Source organism: Marmota monax, unplaced genomic scaffold, assembly GCF_021218885.2.
Source record: "Marmota monax isolate L192 unplaced genomic scaffold, Marmota_monax_Labrador192_F-V1.1 WCK01_AAM20220418_F8-fsc00009, whole genome shotgun sequence".
Classification (NCBI taxonomy): domain Eukaryota; kingdom Metazoa; phylum Chordata; class Mammalia; order Rodentia; family Sciuridae; genus Marmota; species Marmota monax.
In genome coordinates, this window is record NW_026694710.1 from 11614917 (window position 1) to 11638455 (window position 23539).

General features: G+C 38.9%; 1 protein-coding gene across 5 annotated transcripts in view; it reads left to right on the plus strand.

Annotated features, from left to right (window-relative positions):
- Ppargc1a (PPARG coactivator 1 alpha) overlaps positions 1 to 23539 on the plus strand; it is a 607930-nt gene that overhangs the window by 575117 nt on the left and 9274 nt on the right. For all 5 annotated transcript variants that reach the window (XM_058572389.1, XM_058572387.1, XM_058572388.1 and 2 more), the window contains 4 exons: positions 11122 to 12037; positions 12576 to 12680; positions 12834 to 12954; positions 23106 to 23227. In XM_058572389.1, the coding sequence (XP_058428372.1) occupies positions 11122 to 12037; positions 12576 to 12680; positions 12834 to 12954; positions 23106 to 23227 (1264 nt within the window). The remainder of the gene's footprint in view (positions 1 to 11121; positions 12038 to 12575; positions 12681 to 12833; positions 12955 to 23105; positions 23228 to 23539) is intronic.

Below are 23539 nucleotides of genomic sequence, written 5' to 3' on the forward strand. Positions count from 1 at the left end.
CACCCTGTATGTCATTATTTTTATATCTTTCCAGCAAAGGAGAATACTGAAAATATGTCCATTCATCAAAACAAAATGCTTTTATCTGTTTTTCAACAAGAACAATTTCCTTCTTTATTTGGGACTTCTGATCTCCTTTAGCCAGTCTTTTCTGGCCTGATGTGAAGAAGAAGGAGCTTGACCGAGTTGGACTAAGTGAAGACTTTCTAGGCAAACTTCTGAGTTGGTTGTAAATAGTGCTTCTGAGCTAAGTGCTTTAGGTTTAGGTACTTGAGCTCCCCCAGAAAGTGAATCTTAAGGTGGCTGAACAAGAAATTCTTTGGCTCTGGCCATTGCTGATAAGGACAAAGGAACAGTAAGTTAAACATGATGCTTTCAACCAGAACTATGGTGCCTACACGCACCACGGTCATTGTCACCAAGTTTAATTTCACACTTTGAGTTTGCTAAATTACCTACTTATGAAAGGTCTACTGCATGAATGCATGATTTGGTCAAGCAGTAGAGTGGTTAATTTCATGGTATATAAATAGTGTGTGGGTGAAAGCAGACACATGCATATATACATGTATATACAAATATGTCTTTATATTCATACATATACATTTACTTATAAGTATATGCATAACATGGTTTCTTAAACAAATTATAACTTACTTGTATGACTAGAAGTAACTCTGTGTGTACATACTGTATGCAACAGTGACCCTCTTATCGGACCAGTAAGGACCAATAATTTGTGGTTTAGTTACAAGATTGATACAAGCACACAAAATTTTGGAGTTTTACTTTTGCTTGAAACATATGAGTAGATACTTGAATGTCACATTTATGGTAGAAAAAAGAGACCTTTACCTTGAATGTAAGTGTATTAACTAAGGATCTCTTCAACTTGCTTGCACAAATCACACTTAAATTATATCATAGATGGTATCCAGTTTTTGTTTCTTGTTCTTGAAAGTAAAAGAATTAAAGACATTTGTATGTCAATGTGAATGCAAAACTGTTCTAGATTTTTATAAATTTTCCCAAAAGTTTTGTAATACCACCTTCTCACAACTAATTGCAACCCTTCTTTTAGCAATGTACCTTCAATGTGTCTTTTTGTAGAAGTGACTTTTCATACTCACATTTCATTCATTTACGTGATGTTTTACCACCTTACAATATATCAGTCCTTGGTGCAATGAGCATTAACTGGTTTGGGAAACTATCCAAGGGCTCTTGGTAACAATTCAGCTGAAAGGAATCTATTAACAGGGAGTATTCAGAATGTTGTGAGGATTAGTCGGTGATTCTGAACCAATTGTATGTACCAATTCAAAAACACTTTTTATTATTCTGATTATAAATAATGTAAGCCTACTACAAAAAAGTCAAAATATAAACCAATTGGAAAATTATCCTTTGTTCTAAGACATGAAGATATCCACAGTATTGTTTTCTATGGATAGTTTTATACATTCATAATGACTATATGTGTATGTGAGTGTATATATATAAAATTTTGCATTCCAATCTTTCAATTAACATTTTAACAAGGATTTTATATCATCTCAAACTATTATCAGGCTTTTAGGGTCCTGTATAATATTGATTTGTTTATTTAATCATACTTCCATTGTTTTATGTTAAGGTTGTTTTTTAATGTTACTATTTGGAAGCAGTACTGCAGTGGAAATCTTTGTTCATACATTTTTAAATATTATTTTCTCAAAATACATTCTTAATAGTTGTTAATGTCAAAAATAATGATATAAATATCTTAGGAGGGTCTTATATATGCATTCCCCCATTGCTTTCCAAAGGGGATACTTTTATTTATATCCCATTTTTAGCACTGAATGGACATTTCTTTTTTTTTTTCTTTCTTTCTTTTACTGGGGATTGAACTCAGGGGACTTTTCCAATAAGGTACATCCCCAGCCCCTTTTATTTTTTATTTTGAAACAGGGTCTTGCTAAGTTGACCAGGCTAGTCTCAAACTTATGATCCTCCTGCCTCGGCCTCCTGAGTTGCTGGGATTGTAGGCATGTGCCACCATGCTCAGTAACATCCTTGCTTCATTACACCTTTCCTGACATTAATACTTTTTAAAGTATTAATGTAATTTACAAACGTGAACATATCCTTTAATTCGTGTTTCTTCTTCTATTAGTGAGATTATGGTGTCATAAAATACCACTTAATTTTATTTTATTCTTGGTAGAAGTTGAACATTTTTTCTTACTGGGAGATTATTTGTTTATTTGTTTTTTACTCACTTACTTTTGCAGTGCTGGAGATCAGGCCCAAGGCTTCTCACATGCTAGGCAGGTGCTCTAACACTGAGTCACATCCCAAGTCCAAAAACTTACATAAAGAACTTATTTATAATTTTGAAAGCTTAGTAGCCCAATCTACTAAAAGGCAGGTAAAGACTTATTAAAAAATTTGTTCATATTAGGAATCTTTAAAATTTTATATAGTAGATTTATTTATTCAGTGTAACAATATGTATCTTATTAGTTTAAATCTTTCATTCTTGATACTGTTGAAAGATTATTGGGTCTGATAGAAATCAATTTATCAACATATTTTTTTATTCTTGCTCCATGCTGGCAATATGTCAGGTCTTGGCATATTTTATAGCAAGTGTAAGATAGAGTCATAAAAAGCATGGAGCATAATATGGCTTGGTCTTAGTAGGTGCTAGATAAATGTTCTCATGTTTAGGCATGAGATTCTAGTCTATTGGAAAAGTAACCCATATTGATAAGCATCATAGGAAGAAAAACTATTTATTGAATGTAATGTTTTGCCACTTTCTAAGGAAGATAGGCAAATAGGGTGGGTTTTATTTGTTAAGCATGATGATAAGAACTGTGAAGAGGTAGGCTGGGGAAGCTGAGGTAGAGCCATATTGCATTACATGAGAAAAGGAATCTAGAGCTACAGGAAAACAGGAGAAGAGAAAGAGGTTGGAGGGTGCAGAAGGGGTCTGGAAGGTGAAGTTTGTAACCTGCCTAGGGGGATCTAGGAGGAGAAAGGGGTAAGAGGAAAGACTTTTTAAAAAAATAAAATTATTCTAGGTATGAAATGCTACACAGTATATGATGTCTATGGTCTCCATCTCCTCTAAAAACTTTTAGTGAAATGCATCATTTAATAGTGTTTGCAGGATATGACCAACATTGATTGTACTTCAGAATCACAAAAGAGGAAAGGGAGTTATCACAGGGAACCTGTAACGTGGCTCCAAAGTTAAAGACAGCAATTGTGCAAAAGAATTAAAATCATTAAGACAATAGCATATCCTAGAGAAAGAGGTAGGTGACCCATGGAATGGAGTCTGGAGGACATTGAGCTCTCAATAGACTCCACTGACTTGGGAAATCTTATGGGAGAAAAACATCTGCATCAGAGTATGAAGCACGGAGGTGAAAAGGACAGAAGGTATTCACATAAAAAGAGAAACAGGAAGGCAAGAAGCACAGAGATGGTTGAATAGCATAAATTCAGCCTGGGCAGTGACAAAATGCTTCTTCCCTCGTTTAATCTTTTGGTTGCTAATACTCTTTTTTTTTAATCTTTTATTTTTTTTCTTGTCCTTAGTTTTCTCAAATTTAAGTCATATTCATAACTCCCAAATGAAATTACTGTCTGACTCAAAGGAATAAAGTATGTGTTGAAATATAATATTGCCAGTATTTCACCATTTTTTTTACATACAAAAAATGGCAATTGCATGTGCTTCAACCAGAATTAAAATACTCTATAAACAGCAAAGTCACCAATAAAAGTAGACTGTTATGACTTTTGAAAAGCAGATAGCATATCTCAGTGAAGTTGTATAAAACCTTGCTTTGACGTGAGATAAACCCAAGTTCAAAATGTGGATCTACCTTCATGTAGCATATGGGCTTAGTTTGCTCATCTTCCCTAAGACTCAGGATCCCTATGCATCAGATGAAGGGAATAATAGTACTGGCATGTCCGGGGTGCTGTGGAGATTAAATATGAGATAAAACAAGAGTGCCAGCCTATTATACAAGTATTCATAAATATTAGCCTGTTGGTTACTAGTTCACAGCTAACTCTATCTGTGGAGGCCACTGTCCCTTGCTTCACCTGTTGACTATCTTCACCTGTTCTCTAAGATTGGTGATCTTGCTGCTGTATTCTCTTTGGTTCTCTCAAGTATGAAGTTATTTATTCTGTTTTGTGGCATGACACCCCCCCCCCCGCCCCGGCAGCCCCCAACACACCTACTTCTGCAAAACCAAACAATTACTGCTTTGGGTATGGGTGTGGGATTTAGTCACTCACAGCAGAACCAGCATCTCTTTCATATTCTCTCAACAACTACTACTTCTATTTTTATAAATTCCGATGATTAAATCATCCCATAATTGGCACTTTACATATATTTTGGACTCTCTGCCCCTTTATTATTAAAGAAAAAGCTATATGTTGACTCTGGGTTCAGAGTAGATCTTCTGATTAGAGTGGATATCTCTTTCCTGAAGTCTGAAAGTTAAAGATAATAGTTGACATCTGTTATATTAAATAGGTTTCATTTCACTTGCCAAATGTCATTGATTGGTATTGGCTGCCAGGAGCATTGTGTTGAGAAAGACTCCAAGGCCCACTCTGCACTCAGTGGGGAATGTCGTGATCCATTAGTGATGTCTGCCGCAGGTGCAGCACGGGTGTGGATAGGTTGGATACAGCTTTCGTATGTTGATTTCTTGATCCTTGCTCTACATGCTTCATCTGTTTGGTTGAGGCAGAAGAAGTAGATCAAGCTGTTGCCCAAGCCTCCTGGTGTCCTCCTTTTCTTTACTCTCACAAATTTTAGTGAAATTTTCCAAACATTTAAGTGGAAATGTAAGGAGTCAACAAAATTCTAAGACCTCCCGAATAATGTCTTTGCCCCATCTGCAGTATCTTTGGGAGACAGGAGGGATGAGATGGGAAGCTTGCTTTATTAGGCATTGCCAGCTGGTCTGACTTCTTTGTGATTGTCCTAAACTAGCTCATTTTGGCTGATAAAAAAAAATTCTTCTCTTTTACAGGTGTAAAAACTAATTTGATTTCAAAATAGCTGTTAGTAAGGCAAGATGAGAGGAAAGAGAATGCTCTTTTGGCAGAAGGCATTTAAATCTATTGCATATGGAGATTTTCAGAGTACTACGGGGTTTTTCTTTGTTTGCTTCTGAAGGGAAGTGCCAAATGTCAGCTCCAAAAGGTGATGGTTTTAACCACAGACATGAAGGAATATGGCTAGGGACAAAATTGGCCCTCAAATTTTGTGCATATGTATGTGTAGATTTTTTTATTGTTATGACCACAAACACTGGAAAAGCAATGTAACTATATCATAACTGAGGAAGAAAACAAGAAGAATAATCAGCAATCTCATCACCCTAGCACAACTATGTTTTAGCAACTTTTTTTTCTCCATTGATACATGCTTCTTTTATGGTTTTAATCACAGTAGATATGTGATTTGATGTTATTTATTTTTCAATTAATGTTTTCCCTTCACTTAAATCAACAATCATTATTTTGGTGAACTTGTAGCTTAAGAAAAACACTCATCAACTACTTCTTTCATGTAGATTTTTATATGGTAATTTTTGGACTTACCATATAAAGGTTCACTTTTCTGGAAGGAATATTAACAAACAGCATAAATTGGATACATCCTTTGGGTATCTGCCTTTTTTTTGTATGTGACATAACTGGGGTAAAATAGACCAAAGCAAAATATGAGCAGTGGTCCGTTAGTTTTAAAAAGAAAACCATGGCATCAGAGAACAGGAAGGTGATTTTGACAGGTCATATAATCCATTCCTGTGCAGAGAGAATTCAAGAAAGGGAGACCCAACAAATTCTCTTTACAGCCCATTCCAATGCTTGGCAACTCTCACAGTCAGGAATTTCTTCCATATTTCAACCACATCCTTCGTTTTCTGTTTTCAGTCTCATTCTTCAAGATCCAGTCTGTATAACCATCAATCCTTTCTTCCTTAGTTTTCTTTTCTGGAAAAGGTACTGTCCCATTTCCTTGATGCCCAGAATAACAAAGCAGTTTCCTCTCCCACATCAACTCTAGACTTTAGTGGTGGACACCTGCAATGCTCTGTGGGAAGGTGCGTGTGGGCCAGATCATATCTTCATCTTCCATGAGGACAAGTGGGAGAGTTGGGTACATGTTATAGGAATGTTCAGAACTTTATGGTAAGGCCCGTTTGTTCCTCCATAATCAAGAGTGATACAAGAAATATTTGAAACAGTAAAGTCAGCACCTTCTCAGTCAGAATTAACTAATGTCAACCAGATTGCCAGAGCAGGGTGTGGAGCCCCTCTGTGCCAAGTGCTGATACGTTAATGCCTGGGGTGCATGCAGCACCCATGATTCCTGGGAAAGTGCAGGGTGGAGAGTGTGGAGAGCAGGCGAGGTCCTTTATCAACTGAATAGCAACTGCTGTAGGGGTGATGTTGGTCCCCAGCCTTCCCCTGCTGTCTCACCCACTCCACATTCTGGAAGCCTACAAAATATGAGAAGGAAGAGTCACATTCTCTTTATCCGGTCTCCCTGTCTTGGTGAGATTTTACGCAAATTAGAAATCCTTTATTTGTTTTTCCTTGAATACCTGAATTGATGTGCTCCTCAAGCAAATCCCTGCTGTTAAATAAACTCAAAACTAAGTTGCAGAGTTAGCACTAGATGCTATAAAATGTTATAAAACTCTGAAGCAAAACAGGGGAAAAAAAAAGAAAAGAGTCCGGCTGAAGTTGGATGGATGGTGGAGCCCAAGAAACGGATCGAAGCTGCTCCATCTATCAAAGTCATGCAATTAAACAAACAACCCCCAAAGAGGAGTCCTCAAAGAAAATTGTTTTAGAGTATACAATGAAAGACCAAACAAAACTAAACTTGTCTCTGACTTTTTTTTTTTTTTAATAAAAGGGGCTGCTTAAAATGATGACTGTAAGAGTGTGTGCCACTTCGCCCAGATTTGCCGTGCAGAAGTGTGAGTGATGTAGAGGTACTTGTTTATTATAGAGCACATTTCAATGCAGTAATCATAAATATTGCTAAGGTTGTGCTCTGTTGAAATATGACCTACATCCTCTTGATTGTTTGTGTTACGTGATTTGTCTGACACCCATTACATTCTGGGTAATAGCAGCCATTTGTTGCTCTGCACAGCAGGCTCTTTTGACAAAAGAAAATAGGCAGCAATAAAAAAGCTATAGTCTGAATTACATTCTGCACAGAGCTGCACTGCTGAGAGTTTGTGCAAGTGTGTTAACAATGCTCTGAACTGCCTCTTGTCAGCCTTCAGCCTGTAATGGCCATCTGTCCTCACATAAATCTGTCAAAACCTGCTAAGTTCAAGAGAGAGCATGGAATATACCTTGTAATGTCAACACCAAAATGTACACATTCTCCAGAAAATCAACACACAGGAAATAATCCGGAGGTTATGGGAGGCATTAGCACTGTTGATTTAGGCTTGTGGCATGAAATTGAGAGTTCAGCGATTAGCGGGAAGATGAGCAAAGGTAGCGACGTTAAGGAATTGAGTACTGACCTTCCTCCTGCCCCGGGGAAAGGAAATGTGGGCAGAGGAGGTGAGGTTGGAGAGATTCCCTGGGTTCAGGGACACTGCAAGGTTGGGGATCCCATCAGCAGCTCTGGAAAGTTTGGCGCTATGTTAAAAGAAAAAAAAAAAACAAAAACTCTTTGCCCTTTAGTTTTGTTTGGCCTGGGGTCTCAACCATATCTGGAGATAGATTTTCAATTAAGCACTTGGCGATAGGAAATCTTGTCATTCTTGCTATTTCTCAATCTTGAGCTGAGATATTCTCTGGTTAAAGATCTTTCAATGAAGGGTAAAAAATTTAGGGAACTATCTAAATTATTTTCCTTTGGTCACCTCGGGACTAATCCTAAAGTATCTCCCATCCAATAAGCAAATATTACTTGTTTGGTTTAACAGGTGATACTAACAGAAATTCACAGTCCTGATATTTTCACTCACTGGACATGTTGGGTTGTCTCTGAGCATTTTCATAAATTTCAAGCATATCTGAAAGAAAAATATACTGATTAAAAATTTGAAAGAATTGTCTTTTTATTAAAATGAACCATGGGGTCCTTGAGGGTGGAATCCCTGACATAGCAGCATCAGTCATATCTTTCGGCACATAGTAGGTGTTTAAAGAACTCCTATTCAATCGCCAGAAGCCATTTAATACATGGAGGAGGTAAAAGGCTTTGTTTTTAACTCAAAGAAAGTATAGTGTTGCCACTTCCAAGAGCAACTTGAGAACCAGTTATTTAAGCGATAATGAGCTTAGGTACTGGGACAGGGTTTCGAATTTTCAAGACTAAAAAGAATTTCTATATTTAAAATCCCTAGATAGCTGAGATATTTTTAGAACTCATCTCTAATAGTGGCCTAATTTGGTGTTTCTGAAGTTTAGGGTTTCTTTTTATAAATCGACAGTGTCCGTCGAAACACAGGTTTGGGAGTATGAGGCGATGTCCTATGGAGATTCTTGAGGGCCCTGGTGCTCCATATGTGGTCTGGGCACCTCCTCATTAAAAATGTTTAGCCAATATGGGGTAAAAAATGGGAGCTCATAACCCACTTGAATCAAAGTGTGAAATATGATATATCAAGAACTATGTAATGTTTTGAACAGCCAACAATAAAAAATTAAAAAAAAAAAATGTTTAGCCAGCTTCTGAAGCGAATCTTGGGCCCCTGAAATGAGAGATTTTCTGTTCAAGGAGAAGCTGGAAAAATAAAAATGAGCAAAAACAGGTTGTGAGAAATAAGCCCGAGAGACATCCCTAAAAGAGTTTAAGATCTATTTCGAGAGAAGATACAGTTCACATTGAAAAGGAGATAAGCAAGAAGGCAGCCCTCTCTTTCCTGTAGGAAGTGAGTGATCCTAGCAGTAAATTATCGGAGAGGTACAAACGACCCTAACTTGGAGTGACAATGAAAAGATTTACGCAGTTGGGTTGTTGGAAGTTGTACGTCACTTCCTCCAATTTAAGGGCCCCATCATTTGGCATATTTAACTGATATTTATTCCGAAAAACAGCTTATGCATCATTATTTTCTAAGCATCTTAGATGCCCATGAGGAATATTTGAAAACTTGCCATCTCTTTCCTGGACATCAGTGTCTTTAAATTTGTTGTGTTGGTAGTTGAAGGTAGTGGGAGGTGGAAATGGATCAGAGCAGGTATACAGAGCTACAAAAAGAGAGAGGAGAGGAAAGGGACCACATCAGACTTCTTAGATTGAACAGAAGACTACTCTTCTAAGAAAGCGGAAGCAGAGGGGGCGTACCTGAGTGGCACAGGTGTTCTGTTCAGTCGAATGTTCATGCCTGTCAGCGGCAGCAAAGGGCAGGGAGGGGCTTCAAGAGCAGCTGCCAGCCAAAGCAAGTCTTCCAGGCCCAGCAGCATGGAGAGAAGAGTCTGCCCCTCTGCACGGCCTTCCTGGGCCTTCCAGGATTTTCTGGAATGGGAATCAGGCCAAACTCCTTCCTATTTTGATGTCCTTCATCCTCTCATTTAGTAAGATTACCCATGATTACTCAAATTTGCCAAAAAAATGGGTGTAGAATGGTTCATTTGGGGGGAGAAAGCATTGAGTTCTCCTACCTCTTTTTTTTTTTTTGTATGTGTGTAAAATAGGAGAGTGAGGCAGCATTTTCCTCTTCATATCAAAATTTCATGTGGCTTTCTGTGACCTACTTGGTTCTTGAGATATATATATATATATTTTTTTTTTTTTTTTTTTTTTCCTCCCAGTAAGGTAGGATTTTTTTTTCATTGAAAAACGTGCAGTTGCCTCAAGTCTAACCCCAGGCTTGTTAGTGGGGTGAAAACTCTTTTTTGCTGAATAGCGTTCACCCATCTTTCTAAATAGACAGTGTATTGTAAACTAAAATGTTCCCTTGTAAGCATGAAGTCATTTGAACTCCAGCCTGCCCTTCTTCAAAGTCCCCTGGACTCTGGAGCCATTTCACAAGGCTTCTTCCTTGGTGTGGAGGGAGGAGGAGAATCTGCTGAGGGGTGAAACTTAGCGGTAGCTACCGTACTGCACAGACCCTCCTACCTTGGCCTGGGATGGAATTTTCCACCCTTCCGTGGCAGAGGAAGAAGGGCAACAACTGACGAGTGTTCCTCTTTCTTCCTTTATTTCTTCTTTATTTAATTAGTTGCCAGAGCTCGGATTCATTTCAATCCTTCCGTCTCATCGCCCTCACTGATGTGCTCTAAATAAAATGGTCCACTGGCGCAGCGATATTTACTGTTACCATTCACTTAGGTTTCTGTTGCAGAACCATATTTTAGACAGAATGTATTAGTTATGCTTACAAGAACGTATTATACCTACATTAGCCATGGTTTACTAAGCTAATGAACTGTGGAGACAAAGAATCATTGCCGTCAAGTCATCGAGTGACTCTGGTTCCCTGCATTCGTCTGGTCTGTCGTATTTTACTGACTTGGAAGATGCCTCTGCCATTCCCACCCTGACCAACGTTTGCTTTCATTCCATTTTTTTTTTCCAATTTTCAAAATTGCTTAATTCCCCAGCTTCAAGGTTACATTTTCTTGATGGGCTGAAGAGCCCTGAGCGCATGCCTCTTTTGCAATATTCTTTGCAGACAAATGGAACTGAGGCCTGTTCTGTGGCTCCTGAGTCTCATTTCTTGAATTTCCATGAGGCAGCCTGTACCGTATCCTTGAAGGAATGAGCAGTGTGATGGCTGGAGCTGTGGGGGCCGGGGGTGACACCTTCATGTTGCCTGGGAAGCAGGATTTGTTAGCATCGATGTTTGAAATACAAAATATCCACAGCTCCTGCTGCTGCCTGGCGCCGCCGATCCATCTTTTCTTGGTGACAGAGGCTTAGGGGAAGAGTCTGCTTTTCAAGTGTTGCCCTGAATTCAGCTTCCTGCTTCTTCACTCAGTTTTAACCCTTGTCTGAAATCTCAGAAAACTTAAGAAACGTGTCTTGTCATTTAAGAACATCATCTCTGTCTCTTTTCTCTCTTTATTGCTACTCTTTTTTTTTCTTTCTTTTTTTTTCCTCAGGCCTCACTCCACCCACAACTCCTCCTCATAAAGCCAACCAAGATAACCCTTTCAGGGCTTCTCCAAAGCCGAAGTCCTCCTGCAAGACCGTGGTGCCACCGCCATCAAAGAAGGCCCGGTACAGCGAGTCTTCTGGTACCCAAGGCAATAACTCTACCAAAAACGGGCCTGAGCAGTCTGAGTTGTACGCGCAGCTCAGTAAGTCCTCAGTGCCCAGCAGTGGACACGAGGAAAGGAAGGCCAAACGGCCCAGCCCACGCCTGTTTGGTGACCATGACTATTGCCAGTCAATTAATTCCAAAACGGAAATACTTATTCACGTGTCACAGGAGCTCCCAGACTCTAGACAACTAGACTATAAAGATGCCTCCTCTGCCTGGCAGAGGCAGATTTGTTCTTCCACAGACTCAGACCAGCTCTACCTGAGAGAGACGCTGGAGGCCAGCAAGCAGGTCTCTCCTTGCGGCACCAGAAAACAGCTCCAAGACCAGGAGATCCGAGCCGAGCTGAACAAGCACTTCGGTCATCCCAGTCAAGCTGTTTTTGACGACGAAGCAGACAAGACCAGTGAACTGAGGGACAGTGATTTCAGTAATGAACAATTCTCCAAACTACCTATGTTTATAAATTCAGGACTAGCCATGGATGGCCTGTTCGATGACAGCGAAGATGAAAGTGATAAACTGAGCTGCCCTTGGGATGGCACGCAATCCTATTCATTGTTCGACGTGTCGCCTTCTTGCTCTTCTTTTAACTCTCCATGTAGAGATTCTGTGTCACCACCCAAATCCTTATTTTCTCAAAGACCCCAAAGGATGCGCTCTCGTTCAAGGTCCTTTTCTCGACACAGGTCGTGTTCCCGATCACCATATTCCAGGTCAAGATCAAGGTCCCCAGGCAGTCGATCCTCCTCAAGGTAAACCTTGTCAAAAGCCACCCGGGCCTTAAGGTGCTGCTCAGGAAGTCAAAGAAGTATCCAAACCCCAGAGCCAGCCCAGCCCTTCCCCCGGCCTTTCCTCTTGGCTGAAACCACATTGTTAAGTGTCCCTCCCTCCCCAAGTTCCCTTTCAGCTCTCAGGCCTGGGCGCAGTGCCTTGAGCCAATGCGATCAGAGAGAGCAATTTGTAAGAAACTTGTTCATCTAACTTTTTCCATTACCTGGAGAGCTACCCTGTGCCAGGATAGTTGAGATCCATGCGAGATAAAGCTGACAGCGTACCAGACCTGGTGCTCAGTGTTCACATCAATAAGGAAACAGAGAGAGAGAACACATCCCTCCCAGGCCCCTGAGCTGACTAGCTGATCACAGGCTGTCACTGGGAAATCTCACTAGGAACTAGGAAGGAAAAGCCAGTTTATGTAGCCCGGTGTTCTGCGGGATGTTCAGTAGCGCCAGTAAACTTGGGGTCAGTGGCAGTGGCAAATGTCCCTTTCCTTTTTCTCCTCTTTCCCAGGTCCTGCTACTACTATGAGTCAAGCCACTACAGACACCGCACGCACCGAAATTCTCCCTTATACGTGAGATCACGTTCAAGATCGCCCTACAGCCGGCGGCCCAGGTAATGAGGCGTGTCCTTGTCCTTGGGCTCCTTATATCCCTTCCTTTAGATGACAAGATGGTATCTAAAGCCCTTCTGACCTCCCCAAATTACCATTTATCTTGCTCCTGCAAATGGAGGTGGTTGACTTAATGACGAAGTTGTGTTTCCCAGGTATGACAGCTATGAGGCGTATCAGCACGAAAGGCTGAAGAGGGAAGAACACCGCAAAGAGTACGAGAAGCGGGAATCCGAAAGGGCCAAGCAGAGAGAGAGGCAGAGGCAGAAGGCAATTGTAAGCAGCTGGGAGCTAACTTTCTTTTTAAAAGAGGGTTGCTATTTTTTTTCCTATGTGCTTTTTTTTTTTCCTTTTCTCTTTTTGGTAGATTAGAAAATAAACAAAAGCTAAGGCTTTGTCTAAATGGGCTATAATCAGCCTTTTGGCTTTAAAATATCAATGAGTTTTCAGTCGCGCTTAACAGAACTTATTGGAAAAAAGTGCTGTGTCAGGAGATTTCCCATTCTAGTTGCATTTGGAAGTTCATTACTGTTTTTGAGTTTTGTTTTGAAGAATGGAGGGAGTAGAGGTTTATTTGGGCAGATACTGGTTTCATCTGGCTAGAGATGAGTTTTTTTTTTTTTTTTCACTCTTTCTGGTTGCTTCTTTCTCTGAGTGGACAAGGGGGAGGTATTGCTGTTTGGTTTCCGTTTTCATCTTTTTGACAGACTCAAGGATTGGATTGTCCATGAAGAGACTGGGTTCATGTTAGATTTAAAGGCGGCTGTAGAGGAAGATTTGCTGGGGAAGTCATCATTTCTTAGTTCAGATGGGTCAGCCCCTAACTCATTTGTCTCTTAGGGTCAGTACTCTTTTTTTTGACATCTGCTAATAAGTAGACTTTCTCCCAGCTCCATACTGCTGCTTATGCACCTAGACCTTAGATGGCATAATGAAGCTCTGTGACGGTCAACACCCCATACGCGTCCATGGCAGACACTCCTAATCGATTCTGGAACTCTGCCCCACCAAGCCCCCACAGAGTCTTAGGGTCTTTCCCAACACGGTGCTCCAGAGAGCCCTGGCTAATCATTCAGATATGGCTCTATTTTGGCTCATTGCACCTGAGGCCTGTCTGTGCTAGTTGCTAAGTTCAGTGAACATCAGCATTTGACATGTTTTGCTTTTGAGCTAACCAGGGCTTAGGGAAATGATTTTAAACCATAGAAGTTGGATTTCTATGGTACCTTTAAGAAAACCCACTAACATCAACAAAATTTTGAAAAAAACCTAAATAAAAGAGCTGACTCATAGAGTCCAACTCAAGCCAGCTGGAGGAAAGAGGCTAAATGAGAGGTTTGTTAATCACAGGCATGGAGGGGAAAGAACCGAGAGGTAATTGAACAGTTAGACCCAAGTTCTGGGGTGTTTGCTGCCATTTAACTTTGAACCTACCAAAGACTAAATCAAAGGCCCTGTGCAAATTATAACACTTTTCCTCCTTTTTCCCAACTTTCAAATGAGCTGTGATATTAAGATTTGCCAGAGAATCATTAGTTAACACTTACAAAGACTAATGACAATTAAAAATTCCATTTTTCTAATATTGCTATGTTTAATTAATGGCCTATTCAATAATTATAATAACTCACATTTATATAATGCCATATAGTTTACAAAGCCTTTTAATATGGCACATTACAATTAATCATTACAAAAGAGAATCATGTTAAGCAAGCATGTAGGAAAATAGTTATTTTAGTGTCTGCAAATTTGTATTTTAAAAAATTCTTGATTCCCCCCCCCCCGCTAAATAGGATATTAAAGATAGAGATTAATAGTTTCATCTTATATGTCCTCATTTGGTCAAAACATAACTGAATTCGAAAGCCAGATTAATATTTTCATCAAAAAATATATAAATTGGGCTGGGACTGTGGCTCAGCAGTAGAGCGCTCGCCTAGCATGGGCGGGACCTGGGTTCGATTCTCAGCACCACATAAAAATAAAGGCATTGTGTTGTGTCCATCTACACCTAATAAATAAATAAATAAATAAATAAATATAAGAAAGAAAGAAAGAATCTATCCATATATATATATATATATATATATATATATATATATAAAACATGTATGTATTTTAAGCCTTTCAAAGATGATTTAGCTCCCAATTCCTAATTAGAGCAAAGAAATCCTAAAGGAAGGGAGGGCAAAGATTTCCTATGTCTGCAATGTCAAATATGGTGGTTATTAATCCATGGATAGTTTGATTAGGCAGAATTAATGTACAGCATGTGATTGAATTTTAAAGACTAAATACAAAAATTAATAAAAAAATTAATTAATACCTTCATATCAATCTGCAAGAAAGAGAACAAGCTGTCTTTTTGTCAGTTTGACTCTTTCCAAACAGATGGGACAGTGTTGTTGTTCTACATGAATCAGAAGCTTCATTGGGGCTTCCATCCTCAGCTTAAAAGCAGAGACCACCTTGCTTTTCTTTGTGCCTCACATGTTGAAGAGTTCCTCAGTTTATTCTTTGACTAGGACAATCTTTATAAGTTCTCTTCAAAAGAGGACTTGTAGTGTTGCAAATGTCAACTTGGCTTCTCTTAAATCATTTCTTATAAACTAGATATTGGTAGGAATCTTCATTTGGGAATATGTTTTAGTTTTTGTTTTTGAGAAGCAGATAAAAAAACAAAAACAAAAACAAATAGATTCTTACAAATTGAGGGACCTGTAGGTAGTAAGTGCTTAATGAAGATTTGGAACTTTCCTTTTGTTTCATTATTTTTATTGGTTCATGACAGCTATACATAATGGGATCCATTTTGACATAATTATAAATGCATGGAATATAGTTGGCTCCAATTCACTACCCTACTTACCATTACCCTCCTGGTTCTGTTCCCCTGTTCCCTTCTCTCCACTCCACTGGCCTTTCTATTTATTTACATTTTTTTACATTAGAATTTTGTGGATATCTATAATAGTAAGTTTATAGTAGTATATAAACTCTGAAGTATATTCAGGTATGTACATTGGAAAATTTGGAACTTTCTGTTGAACCAATTCTCCCTTGGACAATTATGTGCTATTTTTGTTTAACACAAATGAAAACTCATTACTTTCTTTGACAAACATTTGCTAGATGCTTAGGATATAAAATTAGATAAGACCTGGTCCCCATAACCAGAGATCTTCAAGTCTGATAGAGTTGCAGAACAGGCAAAACAGTGTGATAAATGATATGATAGAGGGTCTGTCTAGGGTGCTGTACTGGCATATGGGTGAACCCCCAGACATGGGAATGAGGAAGGACATCCCTAGGTAGATTGAAATGATCTGAACCCTAAAGGAAGGGAGGGCAACAATTTCCTATACCTGCAATGTCAAGTATGGTGGCTATTAGCCCAGGGATAGTTCAAGTAGGCAGATTTATGATACAGAGTGTGATTAAATTTTAATGACTAAATACAAAATATAATGGAAATATATTTAATTAATACTTTAATATCAATCAGAATTTTATCTGATAATGGCTTAGACACATTGATCTAAATTGTGTTATTAAGATTGAATTTTTAGTTTGTTTTACTTTTTTAAATGTGGCTCTTTGGCAATTTAAAATTACCTACATGGCATTTTTTTTTTTTAATATTGCTGTCCAAGGCAGAGGCTATAGCTCATACTAAGTTTCAGGAAAACAGTTCAATATATTAGGAAACTACTAGTCTTTTAACTAAAATACTAGGGCACAAGAAGAGCAGGAAATAACAAATTGAGAGGTTTGGTGAAAGGCAGATTCTGAAGGGTTCTATAACTCATGCTAAAGATTTTGAAATCTATCTTGAAGGCACAGTGAAACTATTTAATGAATTTACCCACAGGAGGATTTTCTGATTGATTTCCTTTCTCTAAATGGTCTGCTTTCTTGTGCCATAATGCATTTGCAAAGTATGTTTTTATGGACTTGAGCACAGGGTTACATGAAATAATTTTTGACTCATTTGACTAAAATTAGCTTAAAACTCATTTACGAAGTAGCTAAGGGAACTAGAGCAGTCCTCTAAGTTGCCTACCAGGTAGGTGACTCCCATTTACTTTTGGAGACACCCTCAAAATGATGAATGATTAGCAAATTAAATTTGGAATATCTTGGATGCAGTGCTGGATTAATCATTAATCAAATCCTTCACATATTTAGGGGACCATCAAAACAGAGACTCCAAAAGGAAAATTTTAAAGAACCATTCAAAATATAAAAATATTTACAGAATTATTGTTTTCTAGCTTTGTCTTTTGGACTATATAGCATTTTTTTTAGTTCCATAGTTTAGGATGACTGCAAACTTTTCATTGCTTGTTCCTCCAAAAATCTAAGTCCAGCCAAACTTCATGGCATCAAATCAGAAACTAAGAGAACACTATTAGTTATTACTAATACAGAATCGTACAGTGTGGTTGAATATCACCATTGTTTCCTCAGCTATTCTCTTACAATTCCCACCTAAACTCTTTCTCAAAAGCCAATTGACTCTCTGCCTTTCTATGTCTCCTAAACTTGAAATAATTCAAATTACATTGGGCTCTGCAAGCCAGAATTTAGTATTTACTGTCTAAACTGTTACTGCTCTAATTTCTTGGTGCATTCTACTTCTAACTGCATTTGCAATCTGCACAGTTTCCTGCCAGAAAACATGATAATAGGATGTTAATTTAAAGGACAAATCTAGACATTATGATATGGCTCAGTGCTTAAAACCAAACCCAGATGAGCCTGGGCAGTGGCCATCCATTTCATTGCTCTTTATTGTTGGTCACTATGCAGCCCTGGAGCCAGGAACAGTATGTCATCACCCATGACCATAAACTTATTCCAAATGGAAAACAATGAAGTTGTTTCAGTTATTCTTTTTGAAGGAAATGCATTAGGTTTTCATTGTAGCCCATCAGCCTACCACACCCCGTGTTCTTTCAGTGCTGGAGTAGTCAAGCCTTTTTAAGAAGCAGTTTCATGTATGTGATTATAATATTAGATTGCAACTTTAAATTCAGTATTTACACATTTTCAGTTTATGGTAAGATGGACAAATTCTAGAGTTCTGCTGTACAACATATTCCCTATAGTTAATAATATGAGAGTGTGCACTTTGAATTGTGCTAAAAGGATCATTCTCATGTTACATGTTCTGCATTTCCCTCTCCTTTCCCTCTATATAGTAGTAAATTTCCTGAGAGGGAAAGAGAGAGAGAGAGAGAGAGAGAGAGAGAGAGAGAGAGAGAGAGAGAGAGAGAGAGAGAGAACACAAAGGGACTTTATGGAGATGACAGATAAGTTTACTATCTTGGTTATACTGCTGGGATGGGGTGCGTATATCACCCCAACTAGACATTTAATATGTGCAACTTTTCATACATTAATTATACTTCAATTACATTTATTTGAAAGTAGTTGCCATGTTTCATATTTTCTGACTGGACAGTGTGTTTACTTGCATCTTGGTTTTTAGTTGGACAGTAGCTCTGAAGTAGAGGAGGCTGGATTTATTCACATTAGCCTTCCATGACAAGCAGGAAGATTCCTGGGTAGTATTGAATGGGGTGACTGCAAAATGACTGGAAAATTGTTTCTCCCTTAAGGACGCCTCTGAGTAGCAAACACTTATTGCGAGACTTCTGAATTAGATGAGTATAATCAGTATAAAGAGAAAGAAGGAAAACAAAGATTTTTAATGCATTTTTTCATAGAGTTGGTGTTTCTTTCTGCCATCCGTATCCTCCCATCTCAACACTTACCTCTCTTGCTTTGTCTTTAGTAGAGTACCTTTGTACACCCTTTCCTGTCCCCGGTATTCATAATCTCTTGGGAATTTTGGTTTTGTGTGTATGGTGCTAGGCCTCAGACTCATGGTCTGAAGCATGCTAAGCACATTCCCTACCCCTGAACTACACCTCCAGCCCTATCTTGAGGCTTTTCAAGGAAGTCATATTGCAACTAATCTGGAAATGAACACACACCCTTCATTGTCAAGGTCGATAAGCAGTTAGCAGGGGAGGAGGAAGTTTGGCATTATTGGCTTGGAAATGTAGAATAAAAGTTCTGAGAAGCAAATTCCAGGTTACAACAGGCTCTTCCTTGTAGGGATCTAGCATTATAGAACATTTTAATGAGATAATCCAGAAAAATGCATTAAACACAGTCCTTGGCCTACATAGGGTTCAATAAGTGTTCATCTCCCTACTGCTTCCTGTCTTTCCTTAGTTCTTTTTACTAAGCAGCTCACTGTTTGATGAGAAACAACCATTGTTTGTTTTCCTTGGCTAACTGGGAGGCTCTCTGCTGTTTTTGATAAAGATTTTGGTAAAGCAAAGTGGTTAATTTGGTCATTTTTGTTTCCTTTTATTTATCTCCTGTGTTTTGGTATAACGAGGATTTAGTATAGCTGTTAATACAACGTAAATCTTCAATTTTATTACCCACCCATCAGCAAACTAGCTTTTGCGAAAATTGAAGCTAAAAGTTATTTGATAAATGTTCCGTCCTCCTCAATAGTGAAAACTGGCCTGAAAATCATTTTTCAAGGAGCTTTTTCCAAAGGTTTCGAGTTCCTTCAAGCCTTTAAGAAGTTGGAAATGTTATTAAGCATTTTGATTTCTTTTCCTTTCATCTCCTGTTTAGAAATTAATGTCTTGAAAAATTGGCTGCAAATGTTAAGGTTTTTTAAAGATATGAAATCTATTCATCTGTCTAATACAACTGCAACATATTAAAAAGCATTGGTTCTTTGCTAGACATCTTGGCCAGTCTTGGAAAGATTTTTGTCTTTACGTTCTAGACCTTTAGATGCCTTCTATTTTCCTTTTTAGCACTTGGAAAACAAAGCCCTTCAATAATTTTCTCAAATGAAAATTTCAACATGCATTCAGTCTCTGCTCCTTGTAAGGGACTGCAAGATAGCAAGGCCTGGTCCCATTCCTATGTTTCATAAAGAGAGATGGTAGGTGAAAAGGTAATTTAAACAATTGCAGAACGGCCCTCGGATTTCCTGTTTCTTCCCTCTAGTTTGTCTCTTCTTTTCCCTGCAGAATGCATCAGTGTCCATTCTAAAAGGTCCTCTAGGTTCATATTCTTTTTTGTGGATCATTGTTGCATACAACTTTGTGTAACACTGCAGTTCAGGAGCAGCCCCTATATGTCTGCATATGGGTGTACATATGGTCGATTTTAGCTTTAGCTTCAAATTTCCTTGAATACGTAGACTGTGTGTATTCCCATAATGGTAGCTGAGCAATTTCTTTGCTATGGCTCAATTTCTTTCTCTCCTTCTGCATTTCCATCTCCTTTCCCTCTATATAGTAGTAACTTTCCTAAAAGGCTCATTAAAAAAAAATCCATAACACGCATGCAAGCAGGAGCCAGGAAATTTAAGTTTATATAACAGTCCCATCCCATTTGGCTGTTTGGCTGAAGCTGGCTGTGTAAAGAGAATGGAATGTGGTGTTGTGATTGCCTTGCTGATGTGTGCGCACTGCTCCAGCATGAGCCTCACCATCCACTTCTACTCATCGACTGCCAGGATGTGCTGGGTGCCGTGGAACAGCACAACCACAGCCTTCAGTTGAGACATACAATCTACATGGAAATGGACCAGGCAGTCTGAGCTGTGTGCTCTGCTTCATCTGGCCACTTCTGTAGGCTCAATAGCCATTGTCAGAGGAATTATGTTGGACCCAGTATTTCAGTACAGTACCACCTCTGACTTCCAGAGGTCATTTTTTAAGACCCCCAAGGCTGCAAACATGTAACTTATTCACTTTGTGACACCACTTAGCTGAGCTACCTGGGCAGTTTTTCCTATAATAAAAGCAACAACCCAACTATCAATCTCCTTTGTGTTGGAGAGTAAGGCACTTAGGCATCTTTAATGTGGCCAAGGGTACAGGTTAAGTGTCAAAATGATTAACTAATTGGCAGTTGGTTTCTTTTACAAGGACTATTCATGGAGATTGTATTTCAGTTATACTTAAAATACAGTGGTTAAAAGGAAAGATATGGTCTCTATTTTCATGAAGTCCTGTGTGGTACTACGGATGCAGACATTGAACAATAAAGAAACCATTAATTATTTAATTACAACTGGGCATAGAGCTACAAAGGAGAAATAGAAATAGCTGCATTCCATGACAGCAACTAATAAGATGTATGATTTCATCTCAAGTCTCAGAAAGGAAATGAGTGCTAAGCTTAATGTAATTCTAGGAAGTGTATGCAAGGGGCTTGGGGTGCAGTATGAGAAGGGTATTCCAGGAAGCACTAGAATGGTTTGTGCAAAGACCTTGGTGAGGAAGGAACGTGGTATATACCGGGGTCCAAAGGAGGCTCAGTGTGGCTGGAAACCAGTCAAGGAAAGAATGGACTGGGGAGATAGTTCTGGATCATGCTAGGCCTGCCTACCAGGTCTGTTAATGATTTATGCTTTTTGTTAAAAGTTATAAGAAGCCATTGAAATGTTTTTGATAGTAATTGACATGATTAAATTCCTGTTTCCCTAGTAAAGACTATTCTGACAGCAATAGCAGAACAGACTGGAAGAAAGAAAAGGTGGACGCTGGGATCTAAGCTACAGGGTTGTTACACTAGTCCAGAAAGAAAATCTGGCAGCTTGGCTTAGGGGAGTGGGAATAAAGGAAACAGACTAGAAGGTGATTGAGGAGATTAAACTCAAGAGGACCTAGTGACTGGACATGTGAAGGAGACAAGGAGAAATCAGATATGTTTAAAGGAGGTGCTCAGATTATTGTCCTGAATAGCTGTCTAGATGGTGTTAACTTCACTGGTGCAAGGGCCTATGAAAGGGACCAGTTGAAGAGAGGGGCAGCTGGAGAGCCTGGTTTGGTAAGGCTGGTCCAGTTTGAGATGCCTGGGGGTTGGCCAGCCTGAGATGTCAAGTAGATAGCTGACTGAGTCTGAAGCCCAGACTCTGAAAATAGAGACCAGAGTATTGCGTATGTAAAATATGGCCAAGCACAGATGAGCCGTCCATCCAGGAGGTATGGAGTCTGTGTTCAGTCACATTTCATGAGTGTTCATCACGTGCTCCCTATCTGCCATTTGCTAAATATCTGGCACATGAAAAGGAAAAGCATTCAATAGGTATTGTAGGATGTCTCTTTACTCCAAGCCTAAATTACCTTTCCTACCATCCAAGAATGGAGACTCTCAGTGCATCCAGGGAGAACTCTTAGACAGGTGAAGTCTATGTTTGGTCCTGTGTTTCCTGGTCTTTGCTTCAGTTAACTGAATGCTGTGCAAACTTAAGTTCATTTTATTCTCCTTTGGCCTTGCTAGACATAGACTAGTTGGTAAACACATCCTTGTTCTCAACTCCATGTGTTCTTAAAACCCTTCTCCCAGTTTTGAGAGACACTATCACCATTGGCTTTGCCACCTTAGAGCAAGAGCTGCAGGATTGCTTCTTACACTGAGAAAGAGAATGCATCTTTTTTTTTTTTTTTTTAAGGTAATCTGTCTTCAGGCTACAAAATATTCTTCCCATATTTTGTGAGTTACAACTTGCTGATGACTTTCAGATGATGATGATATTGACTTCAATTGTGAAAATTAGGCCACACCCCTCTAGTCTTTTCCTAAAATAAGACCAGATCTATTGGAAAAGTGAAATTTATAGCCTCTTTTATTTAGCTCTCACTCTTCAGAGACTCATGGCTTAAAATGGCCTACATTTTAAGACTACATTTCTCAAATTATTGTCTTTAGACCACTTGGATCAGATTCACTGGGATGTGCTTGTTATAAATGAAGATTGCTGAACCTTGTCTTACAATTTCTTTTTTTATTGTTCAGGTGGGATAGACCCCAATAGCTTGTATTTTAAACAAGGACCCCAAGTCATTTTTTGTGTACTAGAATTTAAGAACCATTTTTTAAGAATGTTAAAATTTGTACAACACCTTATTACAATTCTGAGTTGGTAAGAAATTAAATAGTTTTGCAAGCCAGGTCAGTATTGTAATATTTTTCAAGATTAATCATCAAGATATAAGTATTCAAACTTTTCACAGGTATTAGTCAGTTATCCATTGATAAAAAGAAAAGAAAAGATCTCATTGCACAAATTTCTTTCCCAGTACATGCAATTTTATGTAAGGAAAGGACCAAATGGATAGGGAAAGTAGGAAAGAATGGAGACACAGAAAAAGCATGCATGGGTGAGAGAGAAGAAATTGATACAGAAGAAAAGGAAAGTGAATTTGGATTCCATGGTAGTTTTTTCTTGGGCATGGTACATGGTTTGTTCCAGTTGGCATGCTCTGTGAGTTTCTCTTGTGCATGGTTGTACTTTACGGATGCTTCTAGAGGGGCATCCTCTTTGCTGTCTCCAGAACTAGCTAAAGTCTCTGCTTACATTGCCCCCATAGGAAGAGCGCCGCGTGATTTATGTTGGTAAAATCAGACCTGACACTACCCGGACAGAACTGAGGGACCGCTTTGAAGTTTTTGGTGAAATTGAGGAGTGCACAGTAAATCTGCGGGATGATGGGTGAGAATCTTCAAGATTATTTCTTGTTTAGAAGCTGACGTATGTAAAAAATTATGGCCCTAAGATTACTGGGATGGGAGTTGCCAGTGTAAGTGCTTTGACAGATGACATGTTGAGTTCAGAACCTTATTTATTTTCTTTCATCCCTATTTATTAATCTTTCTAGTTGAGATTTCCTGTCCCAGAAATAAGTATTTAGCTGCTTGACAGGACAATCACACTGATAAATGGATGCAGTAGCTCAGACGTTGGCCCCAGCAAAGTCTCCCAAAGTAGAAAGGGTTACAGTGCTGTATGCTAATGCTCCTTAAC